At 46.0% G+C, this 16,327-nt stretch overlaps 1 protein-coding gene across 1 annotated transcript in view; it reads left to right on the plus strand.

Moving 5' to 3' along the window:
- The window catches only part of avl9 (AVL9 homolog (S. cerevisiase)), a 162,671-nt gene that overhangs the window by 64,761 nt on the left and 81,583 nt on the right, over nucleotides 1-16,327 (plus strand). Inside the window, exons 6-7 of the mRNA XM_072466837.1 lie at nucleotides 9,947-10,013; nucleotides 13,222-13,262. Coding sequence (XP_072322938.1) covers nucleotides 9,947-10,013; nucleotides 13,222-13,262 — 108 coding nt within the window. The remainder of the gene's footprint in view (nucleotides 1-9,946; nucleotides 10,014-13,221; nucleotides 13,263-16,327) is intronic.

A 16,327-nucleotide genomic window follows, 5' to 3' on the forward strand; every position in this document is an offset into this window, starting at 1 on the left:
AAGATGATTCTGGATAGGAGCGAAAGCAACAGGGTAGTTGTTATGGGGGACTTTAACTTTCCAAATATTGACTGGAAACGCTATAGTTCGAGTACTTTAGATGGGTCCGTTTTTGTCCAATGTGTGCAGGAGAGTTTCCTGACACAGTATGTAGATAGGCCAATGAGAGGCGAGGCCGTATTGGATTTGGTACTGGGTAATGAACCAGGACAGGTGTTGGATTTGGAGGGAGGTGAGCACTTTGGTGATGGTGACCACAATTCGATTACGTTTACTTTAGTGATGGAAAGGGATAGGTATATACCGCAGAGCAAGAGTTATATCTGGGGGAAAGGCCATTATGATGCGATAAGGCAAGACTTAGGATGCAGGGGATGGGCACAATGGAAATGTGGAGCTTGTTCAAGGAACAGCTACTGCGTGTCCTTGATAAGTATGTGCCTGTCAGGCAGGGAGGAAGTGGTCGAGCAAGGGAACCGTGGTTTACTAAGGCAGTCAAAACACTTGTCAAGAGGAAGAAGGAGGCTTATGTAAAGATGAGACATGAAGGTTCAGTAAGGGTGCTCGAGAGTTACAAGTTAGCTCGGAAGGACCTAAAGAGAGAGCTAAGAAGAGTCAGGAGGGGACATGAGAAGTCTTTGGCAGGTAGGATCAAGGATAACCCTAAAGCTTTCTATAGATATGTCAGGAATAAAAGAATGACTAGGGTAAGAGTAGGGCCAGTCAAGCACAGTAGTGGGAAGTTGTGCTTGGAGTCCGAGGAGATAGGAGAGGTGCTAAATGAATATTTTTCGTCAGTATTCACACAGGAATTGTCGAGGAGAATACTGAGATTCAGGCTACTAGACTAGAAGGGCTTGAGGTTCATAAGGAGGAGGTGTTAACAATTCTGGAAAGGGTGAAAATAGATAAGTCCCCTGGGCCGGATGGGATTTATCCTAGGATTCTTTGGGAAGCTAGGGAGGAGATTGCTGAGCCTTTGGCTTTGATCTTTAAGTCATCTTTGTCAACAGGAATAGTGCCATAAGACTGGAGGATAGCAAATGGTGTCCCCTTGTTCAAGAAGGGGAGTAGAGACAACCCCGGTAACTATAGACCAGTGAGCCTTACTTCTGTTGTGGGCAAAATCTTGGAAAGGTTTATAAGAGATAGGGTGTATAATCATCTGGAAAGGAATAATTTGATTAGACATAGTCAACACGGTTTCGTGAAGGGTAGGTCGTGCCTCACAAACCTTATTGAGTTCTTTGAGAAGGTGACCAAACAGGTGGATGAGGGTAAAGCAGTTGATGTGGTGTATATGGATTTCAGTAAAGCGTTTGATAAGGTTCCCCACGGTAGGCTACTGCAGAAAATACGGAAGCATGGGATTCAGGGAGATTCAGCAGTTTGGATCAGAAATTGGCTAGCTGGAAGAAGACAAAGGGTGGTGGTTGATGGGAAGTATTTAGACTGGAGTCCAGTTACTAGTGGTGTACCACAAGGATCTGTTTTGGGGCCACTGCTGTTTGTCATTTTTATAAGCGACCTGGAGGAGGGTGTAGAAGGATGAGTGAGTAAATTTGCAGATGACACTAATGTCGGTGGAGTTGTGGACAGTGCGGAAGGATGTTACAAGTTACAGAGGGACATAGATAAGCTGCAGCGCTGGGCTGAGAGGTGGCAAATGGAGTTTAATGCAGAGAAGTGTGAGGTGATTCATTTTGGAAGGAATAACAGGAAGACAGAGTACTGGGCTAATGGTAAGATTCTTGGCAGTGTGGATGAGCAGAGAGATCTCGGTGTCCATGTACATAGATCCCTGAAAGTTGCCACTCGGGTTGAAAGGGTTGTTAAGAAGGCGTACGGTGTGTTAGCTTTTATTGGTAGAGGGATTGAGTTTCGGAGCCATGAGATCATGTTGCAGCTGTACAAAACTCTGGTGCGGCCGCATTTGGAGTATTGCGTGCAATTCTGGTCGCCGCATTATAGGAAGGATGCGGAAGCATTGGAAAGGGTGCAGAGGAGATTTACCAGAATGTTGCCTGGTATGGAGGGAAGATCTTATGAGGAAAGGCTGAGGGACTTGAGGCTGTTTTCGTTAGAGAGAAGAAGGTTAAGAGGTGACTTAATTGAGGCATACAAGATGATCAGAGGATTGGATAGGGTGGACAGTGAGAGCCTTTTTCCTCGGATGGTGATGTCTAGCACGAGGGGACATAGCTTTAAATTGAGGGGAGATAGATATAAGACAGTCGTCAGAGGTAGGTTCTTTACTCCGAGAGTAGTAAGGGTGTGGAATGCCCTGCCTGCAACAGTAGTGAACTCGCCAACACTAAGGGCATTCAAATGGTCATTGGATAGACATATGGACGATTAGGGAATAGTGTAGATGGGCTTTAGAGTGGTTTCACAGGTCGGCGCAACATCGAGGGCCGAAGGGCCTGTACTGCGCTGTAATGTTCTAAATAGGCACTTTTGGGCAATTTTGCCCCAAAATCCGAAGTCAAATTAACCTCAACGGTGAGAAGAAATGCCAGCAAACAGGAGCTCAATGGATCGAAGGGACAGTAGCAGTGGCGGAGAGGTGCACGAACAACAAGCAGACGAGCCGGCGGACCCACAAGGCAAGTGGGTCGCGGCCACCCAAGAGAGAGGGAGACCAACGACCTGCACATCAGCCTCCGCCCTCAACCACCACCACTACCTGGAGACGATGGAAGACCTTCCTCTTAAAGGAACTAACCACCATGAAATAGGCGATCAGGATCAAAATCCACGTGGCGGTGACAGAGGCAATGGTCATCATATGGAAGACGATTGATGGGTTGGGGAAGGAAGTGGAAGCAGAGGAGAGGACAATCCACGACCTAGAAAAAGCCGCGATGGGCCACAGCGGCTGCATTGTCGCCCTGGAAACAGAAGTTAAAAGGTTGGTGCTGGCCCAAGGGAACTTGAAGGGAAAAGTCGAGGACCAAGAAAACAGGTCCCAACGACAGAACATTCGGATTGAGGGCAGAGTGTCACCCAAATGCTGGAGAGAGCTTCCCCAACCCCGCCAGAGCTCAATAGAGCACACTGGTTGCTCAGACCAAAATCCAAGGCTGGGGAACAGCCGAGGGCGGTCATCGCGAAGCTACATCGATACCAGGATCGTGAGAGGATCCTGAGGTGGCCGAGATAGACTAAAATGAGTACCTGGGAAGGGCACAAAATTTGAATTTGTCAAGACATTGGGGTAGACCTGGCAAAATGCAGGACCAAGTTTAATGAAGCAAAATCGGCCCTGTACAAAAACAGGGTGTGATTCGGTATGCTGTTCCCAGCCATGCTCTGGGTCACGGACCAGAACAAGGAGCGCTATTTTAACACCCCAGCAGAGGCAAACAAGTTCATCAGGACCGACGGTCTGGACAACGGGCAAGCAAGGCACCGATAAAGGTGGATCAGAGGAGGATTGCAGAAGAGATAGAAACGTATTGGACATTCGATATGTTTACACAGGAGTGTGCTGCCTCGCTCTGATAATAAAGATGGGGTCACAGTGAAGAGCGAGGACAGGGGAATGCAAGTGAAGGTGAGGACAGGCAGAGAAAGTGGTCAGTCAGCAGTTGTGCGTTAGGGGCTAGACCAGCCCCGGGAGGGGGGCCACCATACTAGCAGGGATAGCTAGCACGGGAAGACAGACAGCAAGGGGGTGCACGGGCCACCTCCCGGCAGGGAGGAATCACCTGGCCAGGGGTGGGGGGGCACGGGGGGAGGGGGTGGAAGGAATACAAATGGAACTGGATGGGAAGAAAGGATTGGTTTTCGAATTGGCTTCCGCAGGTAAGGAACGGGTTGAGGAAACAAGATGGCGCATAAAGCAGCCACTTTGGAGGGTTCCTGAACCATGGGAGACCCCGGAGTTCCGGAGGGGTGCACCCACGTGGCATGTAGACAGTTGGCAGCCGTGTTGGGCGCCCCCTGGACAAAGGGAAACCCCAAGGTGCAGGGGCCCGACCCCATGGTGAGAACAGTGCCCGTGGCCATTTTGGAAGGCCCCCTTACAAAGGGAAACCCCGGAGTGCAAGGGCATGTCCACCGGGTAAGTATGGTTGATGCTGTAGAAAGGGGAGGACAGAAACTCCACCACCAGGATTGTCACCTGGATCGTCAGGGAGGGCGGCACGATAGCACAGTGGTTAGCACTATTACTTCACAGCACAAGGGTCCCAGGTTCGATTCCCGGCTTATGTCGCTATCTGTGCGAAGTCCGCACGTTCTCCCCGTGTCTGCGTGGGTTTCCTCCGGGTGCTCCGGTTTCCTCCCACAAATCCCGATAGACGTGCTTGTTAGGTAATTTGGACATTCTGAATTCTCCCTCTGTGTACCCGAACAGGCGGCAGAATGTGGTGACTAGGGGCTTTTCGCAGTAGCTTCATTGCAGTGTTAATGTAACCCAACTTGTGACAATAAAGATTATTATTAATAAGTTATTATTCACGGTCCATTGAAAAGATCCAGAGTCTTCACCCATTTGAGAAGTTTGAAAGCCGACACTGTCTTCCTGCAGGAGATGCACCTGAGGGAGTAGGACTGAGTATGGGTAAGAAAGGACTGGGTGGGACAGACATATCACTCGTTACGGGACGAGGGATAGGGAAACAGCTATACTGGTTAGTAAGAGGATGATGTTTACAGAGTCAAGGATACTCACAGACATAGGGGAATGGTACGTCATGGTCAGCGGTGTCCTTGACGGGGCACCGGTCGTTCTGGTAAATGTGAACGCTCCCAATTGGAGAGCATGCAGCCACGAGGGAGATAGCGCAGGTGAAGGATAACTGAGGCAGACTGGTGGCTGAACAAAATGAGGTCAACCGAGCATTTGAGACATTCTACCGAGGATTGTACACCTCCAAACCGCCCCCCCCCCCCCCCCCCCCCCCCGAGGAGATGAAACGGTTTGTCGATTGACTGGACATGCCAGTCTTGGGGAAGGATAGGCGGTGGGGGGTGCTGGAAGCACCAATAGGACTGGGAAAGATCATGGAGAGTATTAGCTCCATGCTGGCGGGGAAAGCGCCGGGACCCGATGGGTTCCTAACGGACTTCTATGAAAAAAGTCGCACCAGCCCTACGCCTACAGGACATGTTCGCAGATTCACTAGCAAGGGACACCCTGTCTCCAACGCTGACATAGGCAACGATATCGTTGATACCCAAAAAGACAAAAACCTGCCAGAATGCGGATCATACAGACCCATTTTGCTGCTCAATATGGACGCGAATGTACTCGCGAAAGTCCTGACCAAGAGACTGGAGAACTGCTTACCGGAGGTAGCCGCAGAGGACCAGACGGACTTTGTCAAGGGTAGGCAGCTAATTGCGAACATACGGCGGCTGCCGAATGTAATAATGACCCCCTCCAGGGAGAGACCACCTGAGGTGATCGTCTCCCTGGACCCAGAAAAGGTCTTTGAGAGAGACGAATGGAAGTACCTCATAGGGGTACTGGAGCGCGACAGCATTCACCTCATGGGTGAAACTCTTGTACAACACCCCCAAGGCGAGTGTTCGGACCAACACCACCAGCTCTGAATATTTCCAGCTGCACAGGCACAAGGCAGGGATGCCTGCCCACTGTCCCGCTCCAGTTCGTCCTGGCAATCGAGGCCCTGGCGATTGCTCTGCGAGGTGTGAAAGGCTGGAAGGGCATCAGAAGAGGAGGCAGAGAGCACAGAATCTCACTCGATGCTGACCTGCTCCTCTATGCCTTATACCCACAGAACGGCCTGAAAGCAATCATGAAGCTGCTGGAAGAGTTTGGGGCCTTCTCGGGCTAAAAACGCAACCTGGGCAAGAGCGAGGCATTCCCGGTGAACCCGAATGGGAGCGGGACAGAGCTGGAGGGACTACCATTCAAACTATCCCATAGCAGATTCTACTACCCGGGAACCCAGATAGCACGACTGGACACGGATCCACAAGTGGAATCTGACCAGTCTGGCCACATTGAGGACGTGGAACCAAATGCGGCAGCATTTCGGTCTAACCAAGATATCCTCCATTGCCCCCATCTGCGGTAACCACAAATTCCCACCAGCCATGCTTGACACCACCTTTAAAAAATGGAGACAGGATGGAGGGACGCTAGCAGTTAGGGACCTTTACATAGGGAACACACTCGCTACCTTGGGCGAACTGACGGAAGACCTGAAGCTACCAACAGGACAGGAGCTCAGGCACCTTCAAATTAAACACTTTCTATGCAAGGAGACAGCAAGGTGCCCAAGGGCCCTGAACGACACATTACTGAAAGAGCTAATAAACACGGGCAGTAAAGAGGGGGAAACTATGGAGACATCTATGGACGGTTGCTGGAAAGGACGAGAATACCACTGGACAGAGCCAAGCGAAAATGGGAGGACGAACTGGGGACGGAATTGGATTGGGGACTCTGGGTTGAAGAATTGAGTAGGGCCAATTCCATCTCGTCCTGCGCTAGGCTAAGCCTCATGCAGTTTAAAGTGGTGCACAGAGCTTACCTGACCAGAATCCGAATGAACAGGCCGAACAGTGCCAGGGAGGCTCGGCCAACCACACCCACATGTCCTGGGCCTGCCCCAGACTAGTTGGGTTCTGGACAGCCAAGGGGGAGGGATTGAGGAAAACAAATAAGAGCACACACAACGGAAAGGAGTAGAGAGGGAAGGGGAGAGGATGAAACCCAAGAGAGTCACTGAGCGAAACAAGGGGGGAAAAGAGAGGAGGGAGGGGGCAGATGGAGGGAATATATGTTAAAAAAATTCTGTGAATAAGAAACGTCACTATATGTAAATACCATGGGGCACTATAGACTGAGTTGTTACTCTGTAAAAACTGAAAAATGCCAATAAATATATATTTTTTAAAACCCACTAAAATGTGACATTTATCCAGCTGCTTCCGCCACATTCCTCCCTTTGAATCCCATCTCACATACTGCTTCCTCCCTTCGCCCTCTTCCCTTCGATATACCCTCTCCAAGCTTATCTTGAATATTATATACAATTCCTGCTTCCTAAATCTCCATCCCACTGAGCTGCTGACCACCAAACTTCACTTTCTAGATAGTTAATGTTGAAAATGGCTCCCCTTTCTCGGGTATTATCCCTCCTTTGTTTCAAAACTGCAAATCCACCTTGTCCTGAAAAAAAAAACACTCTTGACCACCCCCCAAACAACTGTTTTTACAAACCATCTGCACATTTTCCTTCCTTCCCTTGAATATGTTGTCACCTCCCAAATATCTGTTCCATCTCTTGCTACTATTAATTAATAATCTTTACTATTGTCACAAGTAGGCTGACATTAACACTGCAATGAAGTTACTGTGAAAAGCCCCCAGTCGCCACATTCGGCGCCTGTTCGGTACACAGAGGGAGAATTCAGAATGTCCAAATTCCCTAACAGCACGTCTTTCGGGACTTGTGGGAGGAAACCGCAGCACCCGGAGGAAACCCACGCAGACACGAGGAGAATTTGCAGGCTCCACACAGAGAGTGACCCAGCCCGGGAATCAAACCTGGGACCCATGCGCTGTGAAGGAACAGTGCTAACCACAGTACTATCGTGCTGCCCCAAGGAGACTGAAAATGATGAGCATACGTTTATCTAATGAATAGTCCCATCTTCAGTCTTCGAATGGAAAGAACTCTCTTTATTAGCCCGAACAGCACGGTAGCATTGTGGATAGCACAATTGCTTCACAGCTCCAACGTCCCAGGTTCGATTCCGGCTTGGGTCACTGTCTGCACATCCTCCCCGTGTGCGTGGGTTTCCTCCGGGCGCTCCGGTTTCCTCCCACAGTCCAAAGATGTGCAGGTTAGGTGGATTGGCCATGATAAATTGCCCTTAGGGTCCAAAATTGTCCTTAGTGTTGGATTGGATTGGATTTGTTTATTGTCACGTGTACCGAGGTACCGTGAAAAGTATTTTTCTGCGAGCAGCTCAACAGATCATTAAGTACATGAGAAGAAAATGGAATAAAAGAAAATACATAATAGGGCAACACAACATATACAATGGGTGGGGTTACTGGGTTATGGGGATAGGGTGGAGGCGTTGACCTTGGGTAGGGTGCTCTTTCCAAGAGCCGGTGCAGACTCGATGGGCCGAATGGCCTCCTTCTGCACTGTAAATTCTATGATAATCTATGAACAGCCTCTTTTCTGTTTTCACCTTCTGGACAATAATTGTACTAATATAGTCTTGTCTGATTGACTGTTAGATAAAATTTCCAGGAGAGGATTCCTGAAAATCTCATTTTTCCGATATTGTATTAGGGTACCCTGGACTAAGACGCGGTCACTTTCAGCTCCCCTTAACCCGGAGTCGCAACACAATTGAATTAACCAATAATTCTTCGAAAAATCCCCAAGTCTTTGGTCCCTGGCTGACCAATAATTGCAGTCACCAGGTTTGCAAATGTAAACACAATTACTTTTTTATTTATAACAAGAACTATAATGAAATATGCAGCAAATACAACTGGTTAACTTCTATCTAATTCCTAATACACACATACACACACAAGGGGCAGCACGGTAGCACAGTGGTTAGCAGGGGCAACACGGTAGCACAGTGGTTAGCACATTTGCTTCACAGCTCCAGGGTCCCAGGTTCGATTCCCGGCTTGGGTCACTGTCTGTGCGGAGTCTGCACGTTCTCCTCGCGTCTGCGTGGATTTCCTCCGGGTGCTCCGGTTTCCTCCTGCTGTCCAAAGATGTGCAGGTTAGGTGGATCGGCCATGCTAAATTGCCCTCCGTGTCTAAAAAAAGGTTGGGTGGGGTTGCTGGGCTATGGGGTTGGGTGCTCTTTCCAAGGGCCAGTGCAGATTCGATGGGCCGAATGGCCTCCTTCTGCACTGTAAATTGTAAGACAGACAAACACGGAGGAGTGAAAATAATAAGTAAAAGGAAAAATGTTTTTTGTTTCGGATGGCTGTCTTTAGCAGATCTTCCTTCAAAGCAAGCTTTCAGATCCAGGTCTCTGTTTGCAGCCTGCAATGGTTTCACGGTAGATTAATTCATTCAGATTCTCTGTAGGTTCAGAAATACATCAGCTCACAGCCTTTCTGGAGAGCGGGTGGGGGGTGGAGGGAGAGAGAGAGAGAGAGAAAAGAGAGAGGGAGAGAGAAGATCCTTGCTTCTGAGTGTCCAGGATTCAAACTGAGCTCCTTGTGTCTCTGAAAACCATTCCACTCGAATAGGACCCAATCACTGCCTGTCACCGGGCAGAATACGGCCTATTGACCAATTCATTGGCCCCCAGCCAATCAAACTGAGTCCCACCCCATCTCTCGGGTGCCGAGAAGTTGGTGAGTTGTCCTGTTCAAACACTAACAGCACCATATGCTATGTTCCAACTTCTGGAATTCTTCTTTCTCTCTGCTGCTTGACTTATAGATACATGTCCATTAAGCATCCTTGGGTCAAACATGATAACAACAAAAATAAAGAAAGGGGAAATAAGGGAATCAGCAGGAAGGATCCTTACAATTGTATCAGTGCTGGAAATATCTCATTCGTAGTTGCTCCTGTGTTTTTCTTTTCTCCATGGTAACCTTGGCTTGCCTTTTCAGGAAACAATTTTGGTTATTTTTTTCTTTAATTTTGCTTCTTTAAACACAGCAAAGTTTATTATTGCATCAAATTTCTTAACATGGTGTACAATTTTAAAGTACAAATATGTTTCCAAGTGCAATGAAATGTGCAAGATTGTGCAGATCCTTAATATCACATGACAACTTGTTGAGTGATGGATTTTCTTACCTGTGCCTGTGAGACAACGGTGGTACATTTCTTATGTGTGCAGTGCTTAGAGTGTTAGGTATTAAATCCTTCTGTTTTTATTTGGATTAATTGGAACACAAAGATCTTGTGTGGTGGTTAGATGTCTTTAGTATGTAAAATATTGATTTTTTTTTTAATGATGAAACTAGGAACTTTATGAACACATGAACGGCTCTTTAGGAGGAAATGCGTTGGAAGGGTCCCAGGCTTCCTTGGGTAAGTGGATTAAAATCACCTTGAATGCTTAGAGGAAACAATCTTGTAAGCAGGGTCGATCTATTTATTTTGCATGTCTGCGGTTTCACACTTTTCAAAGAGCACAAAAATAGGGTTACATCAAATAGCCACAATGTCGTTAATCATAATGAGTGTGGTATTTGTTCAGTCAGATATTGAAACCATTTGAAACCAGTTTCATTTACTAGACAATTATGACAAGCTACCAATCAATAACCAGCAACCATTTCAAAAGATGGCAATTGATTTATTTCAAAGCTACCATTCATATAGCACAAATGAAACCTGATTATTTTAAATTTGAATAATGATGCTGTCTCCTTCATGACAGCTCCATTTATGGTAATATTGGCAGGAGACGCATCTTGAATCCCTACCATGTGACAAAGTAGAAAAGGGACCAAGCATAGAATTGTTACAGTGCAGAAGGAGGCCTTTTGGCCCATCAAGTTTGCACCAACCCTCCGAAAGAGCACTCCTAACCCACCTAACCTGTACATCTTTGGATTGTGGGAGGAAACAAGAAAGCCTCACAGACACGGGGAGAAAGTTCAAACTCCACACAGACAGTCACCCAAGGATGGAATTGAACCCTGGCGCTGCCAGGCACCTGGGGACACTGCTCAAAGGACATTGACTTCAGGCTGAACATGAGACTTTCCAAGAACTAATGTAGTCATTCATTCCAATAGGTTCATAGATTGTGGCATTTGAGGCTGTTAGACTGCTGAAGACAATAAAATGCCAGTTCTTTCTAGTATTTAGTTCCTTAATCACCAAATGGAGGCATAGTCTGGCAGGCATGACTTTTAGGACATGACCAGCTCAGTCAGTAATATTACTTCTTAACTGCCAAAAGAGTACATTTTCTGTCCTCCTTTTACTATTTACATCATGGTGGAAATTCAGTGAAGCACGAAAAGTAGATTGTAATTAGGCTTCCTCATCCTTGTTTCACTTGAAACCATAAAATATATTTTTCTGGTTACAATATCTGTAGACATTTAAGTTTAAAATGCACTTTATAACTTTTGCAATATTCATTTACATACGTTATATCCATCACGATTAAGCCGAGGTTGCAGTGTTGTCAACACTGCACATCAAGTTCCTGTTAATTGCTATGTGCATTGTGAGTTTTGTCACTTCCTTCCACCTTTTTTGTTAGATAACCCAATAAGGTACAGCTGGAAACTACAGTGGCATGTACCTTGTGAACATGATCCTAATTGCTTCTGGGAGTACAGAAATAATTAGGTTACGATGGATGTGTGCAGATTTCCGATAGATGCAAGTACTTTAGTAATCATGGTTATGCAAGTAGTTACTCTGCTGTTACACGGCTATACATGAGGTTCAGGTTATTTTTTTTAAATTCACTTGCAAGATGTGGGCTAGGCCAGCATTTATTGCTCATCCCTAATTGCCCCTGAGCAGGTGGTCGTGAGCTGCCTTCTTGAACCCCTGCAGTCCCTGAAGTGTCGGTACATCCACACTGCATTTAGGGGGTACATCCACAATGTTGTTATACCACTTACTCTTTCAGTGGGTGTATTTTGCAAGATGAAGAATAGCTTTGCTGCTATTCTTCATGAATTTTATGGGCTGCTGCTAAATATTGCAGTTATACTAGCTAAGGAGGAGCACCACAAAGGTTCACCAGATGAATTCCTGGGATGGAGGGAATGTTCTTTGAGGAAAATTATAGACTAGACCTTTATTCTCTGGCGTTTGCAAGAATACGAGGTTGGTCGCATTCACAAATACAAAATACTTACAAGACTCGACAGGGCAGATATAGGAAGGTTGTTCCCCTAGCTTGGGAGTTCTAGAACCAGGGGAAACAGCCTCAGAATAAGAGAGAGGTCATTTAGGACTGAAGCTTGGAGTGATTTCTTCACTCTTTGGAATTACCTGCCCCTGAGGGTTGTGGAGACTCAGTTGTTGAGTATGTTCAAGACTGATGGCAATAGATTGTCACACATTAAAAACATTGAGTTGGGCCGGGCCTCTAAATCTCTTTAAAAAGGAAAGCCCCAACCTGCTGTATTATGAGGTCATGCGTTTCCATAGGAAGAATGAGATATATATATATTATAGGAATGGAAATTGCAGGGGTGCTGACCAAAATCGTCCAGTCTTATGTAGACTTGGTGCCAGGGGACTGGAGAACTGCAAATGTTACCCCGAAAAATGTGTGTTTATTAGGAAGAATCAGCATTGATTTCTAAAGGAGAAATCGTGTTTAACTAATTTGATGGAGTTTTTTTTTAGAAGGCAACAGGTCCAAGGTGATGAGGGTAATGCTGTTGATGTGGTGTATTTGGAATTTCAGAAGGCACTTGAGACCGCGCCGCACAACAGACTTGTGAGAAAGGTTATAGCAGTTAATAAACATATAGTATTCTGGGCTTTATCAGTAGGGTTATTGGGTACAGGGGCAAGGAGGTTACGCTGAACATATGCAAAACATTAGTTAGACCGCACCCAGAATATTGTGTACAGTTCTGGGAGTCACACTAGAAGGATGTGAACGCATTGGAGAGACTGCAGAAGAGTTTTACAAGAATGGTTCCAGGGCTGATAAGCCACAGTTATGAGGATAGATTGGAGAGGTTCAGCCTGTTTTCCGTGGAGAGAGGACTGGGAGGAGATTTGATAGAGATGTTCAAAATTCTGAGGGGGTTGGACAGAGTACATAGGGCGAAACTGCTGCTCCTTGTAAAAGGATCAAGAACGAGAGGGCACAGATTTAAAGTGATTTGCAAAAGAAGCAAATGTGATGTGAAAAGGGTTTTTTCACCCAACGAGTGGTTGGGGTCTGGAATACGCTGCCTGAAAGTGCGATGGAGGCAGGTTCAATTGAGGCATTCAAGAGGGCATTAGATGATTACTTGAATAGAAACAATATGCAGGGATACAGGAGAATGCACAAAGTCATAATGCTCATTTAGCAAGAGGATGCAGACTTGATGGGCCAAATAGCCTCCTTCTGCACCATAACGAATAGCTTCCTTCAGTGTCGTATCATTTTATGATTTTATAAAGAGTCTAGTACTTGTTGGCAGGTGGCAAGTCCCTTACCTGCCAAAGGATTAGTGAGTTTAGAACCTGTCAGCAATTCTGTTCTTTACGGAGGCTGAATAGTTTTATTGTAATTTCATATATATTGGGACTTTGTTTTTAGGTCTGTCTCCACGGGACCTGGTTCTCCATTTCAGACACAAGGTACAGTAGCCGAAATAAACAATTCCTCTGCAGATTTAGTTTGACATTAATTTGCTGTTAAGACTTTTGTACACTGGACAAAGAAAATGTGGCAATATGCAATTAATTTAGATGCCTGAGTTACATCATGACATTAATTATGCATTTCTGGTGTATTCAAAAATGTATGCTATTGCTTTGTAGCATCCTATGTCAACTATGTAGCATTCTATGAGCAGACCAAGCAATGGTGTTCTTCTCTTGAGAAAAGGTTGCAATTGACTACTTTACTTTCAAGATATTCTGACGTAATCTACTAAATGTTAGAGATCTCCCAGTCTCTCCATTATTTCTGTCCACAATCTCCAGTTCACCCAAAAGTTGCAGTTTCTTCCTTGCAATCTTGATCTTAGTTGTCACCTTGGGAATACTCATCCTAAGGTATAAATCCCACAGTGCCACTCTTCCTCATTGCAATCCTCCCCAGTACTATGTCCCAGTATTCACCCTCCATATCCTTGTGTAAGGCTTCCATAGAACATAGAACAATACAGCGCAGTACAGGCCCTTCGGCTCACGATGTTGCACCGAAACAAAAGCCATCTAACCTACACTATGCCATTATCATCCATATGTTTATCCAATAAACTTTTAAATGCCCTCAATGTTGGCGAGTTCACTACTGTAGCAGGTAGGGCATTCCACGGCCTCACTACTCTTTGCGTAAAGAACCTACCTCTGACCTCTGTCCTATATCTATTACCCCTCAGTTTAAAGTTATGTCCCCTCGTGCCAGCCATTTCCATCCGCGGGAGAAGGCTCTCACTGTCCACCCTTTCCAACCCCCTGATCATTTTGTATGCCTCTATTAAGTCTCCTCTTAACCTTCTTCTCTCCAACGAAAACAACCTCAAGTCCATCAGCCTTTCCTCATAAGATTTTCCCTCCATACCAGGCAACATCCTGGTAAATCTCCTCTGCACCCGCTCCAAAGCCTCCACATCCTTTCTGTAATGCGGTGACCAGAACGGTACGCAATACTCCAAATGCGGCCGTACCAGAGTTCTGTACAGCTGCAACATGGCCTCCCGACTCCGGAACTCAATCCCTCTACCAATAAAGGCCAACACTCCATAGGCCTTCTTCACAACCCTATCAACCTGGGTGGCAACTTTCAGGGATCTATGTACATGGACACCTAGATCCCTCTGCTCATCCACACTTTCAAGAACTTTACCATTAGCCAAATATTCCGCATTCCTGTTATTCCTTCCAAAGTGAATCACCTCACACTTCTCTACATTAAACTCCATTTGCCACCTCTCAGCCCAGCTCTGCAGCTTATCTATATCCCTCTGTAACCTGCTACATCCTTCCACACTATCGACAACACCACCGACTTTAGTATCGTCTGAAAATTTACTCACCCACCCTTCTGCGCCTTCCTCTAGGTCATTGATAAAAATGACAAACAGCAACGGCCCCAGAACAGATCCTTGTGCTACTCCACTTGTGACTGTACTCCATTCTGAACATTTCCCATCAACCACCACCCTCTGTCTTCTTTCAGCTAGCCAATTTCTGATCCACATCTCTAAATCACCCTCATTCCCCAGCCTCCGTATTTTCTGCAATAGCCTACCGTGGGGAACCTTATCAAACGCTTTGCTGAAATCCATATACACCACATCAACTGCTCTACCCTCATCTACCTGTTCAGTCACCTTCTCAAAGAACTCAATAACTCCATCGCCCCAACCGAAACTTCACACCTCATCTTCACATAGGCCTCCTTCTTCCTCTTAACAAGAGATTCCACTTCCTTGGTAAACCACGGTTCCCTCGCTCGACGCCTTCCTCCCTGCCTGACCGGTACATACTTATCAAGAACACGCAGTAGCTGATCCTTGAACAAGCCCCACTTGTCCAGTGTGCCCAACACTTGCAGCCTACTTCTCCACCTTATCCCCCCAAGTCACGTCTAATGGCATCATAATTGCCCTTCCCCCAGCTATAACTCTTGCCCTGCGGTGTATATTTATCCCTTTCCATCATTAACGTAAACGTCACCGAATTGTGGTCACTGTCCCCAAAGTGCTCTCCTACCTCCAAATCCAACACCTGGCCTGGTTCATTACCCAAAACCAAATCCAACGTGGCCTCGCCTCTTGCTGGCCTGTCAACATATTGTTTCAGGAAACCCTCCTGCGCACACTGTACAAAAAACGACCCGTCTAATATACTCGAACTATATCTTTTCCAGTCAATATTTGGAAAGTTAAAGTCTCCCATAATAACTACCCTGTTACTTTCGCTCTTATCCAGAATCATCTTCGCCATCCTTTCCTCTACATCCCTAGAACTATTAGGAGGCCTATAAAAAACTCCCAACAGGGTGACCTCTCCTTTCCTGTTTCTAACTTCAGCCCATACTACCTCGGAAGATGAGTCCCCATCTAGCATCCTCTCCGCCACCGTAATACTGCTCTTGACTAGCAGCGCCACACCATGTTGTCCCTTACGTCTCTTATATGGTTGGTACCAGCTTCAGCCACCGAAGATCTGTACTCTAGAATGCTTTTCCTAAATCCTTCCAACTTGTTACCATCCTCTTTCCTTAATGCCTATTGTTTATTTCCTGGTTTTGACCACCTCACCTGATTCATTCTCACTCTCTCTCTCACAGTTTCTCCTGCTTTATTGTTACATGAAAGGTTCCTTAAAAGTACATGATATTCAAGTGTGTCCCATTATTGGTCCATCTGTCAGGTAAAATATTCTGCATCAGCTATCTGTCCAATAGAAGCCAAAAACACATTTTAGTATTCAAAATTGCTATTTGATAAGAACAAGCAGGCAGAATAGAATCTGGACAGTATTTGTAGCATTTATTTTTCCTAAACTTGTTGTCACAAAGAAGAAGTAATCAATTTGTTAAAAATACATTCTTTTAACATATTTATTGTTCCAAAAGCACGGATCTTCTACCCTTCTCCTGTTTTCTGGCTGAATTAAGCAACCTAACTCTGGGTCGGCTCTTGCCTACTCCGTTTTAGTCGGTGGATTTTCTTTCCACTCCTACACTT

This window comes from Scyliorhinus torazame, chromosome 11 (assembly GCF_047496885.1).
Source record: "Scyliorhinus torazame isolate Kashiwa2021f chromosome 11, sScyTor2.1, whole genome shotgun sequence".
In the NCBI taxonomy this organism is placed as follows: domain Eukaryota; kingdom Metazoa; phylum Chordata; class Chondrichthyes; order Carcharhiniformes; family Scyliorhinidae; genus Scyliorhinus; species Scyliorhinus torazame.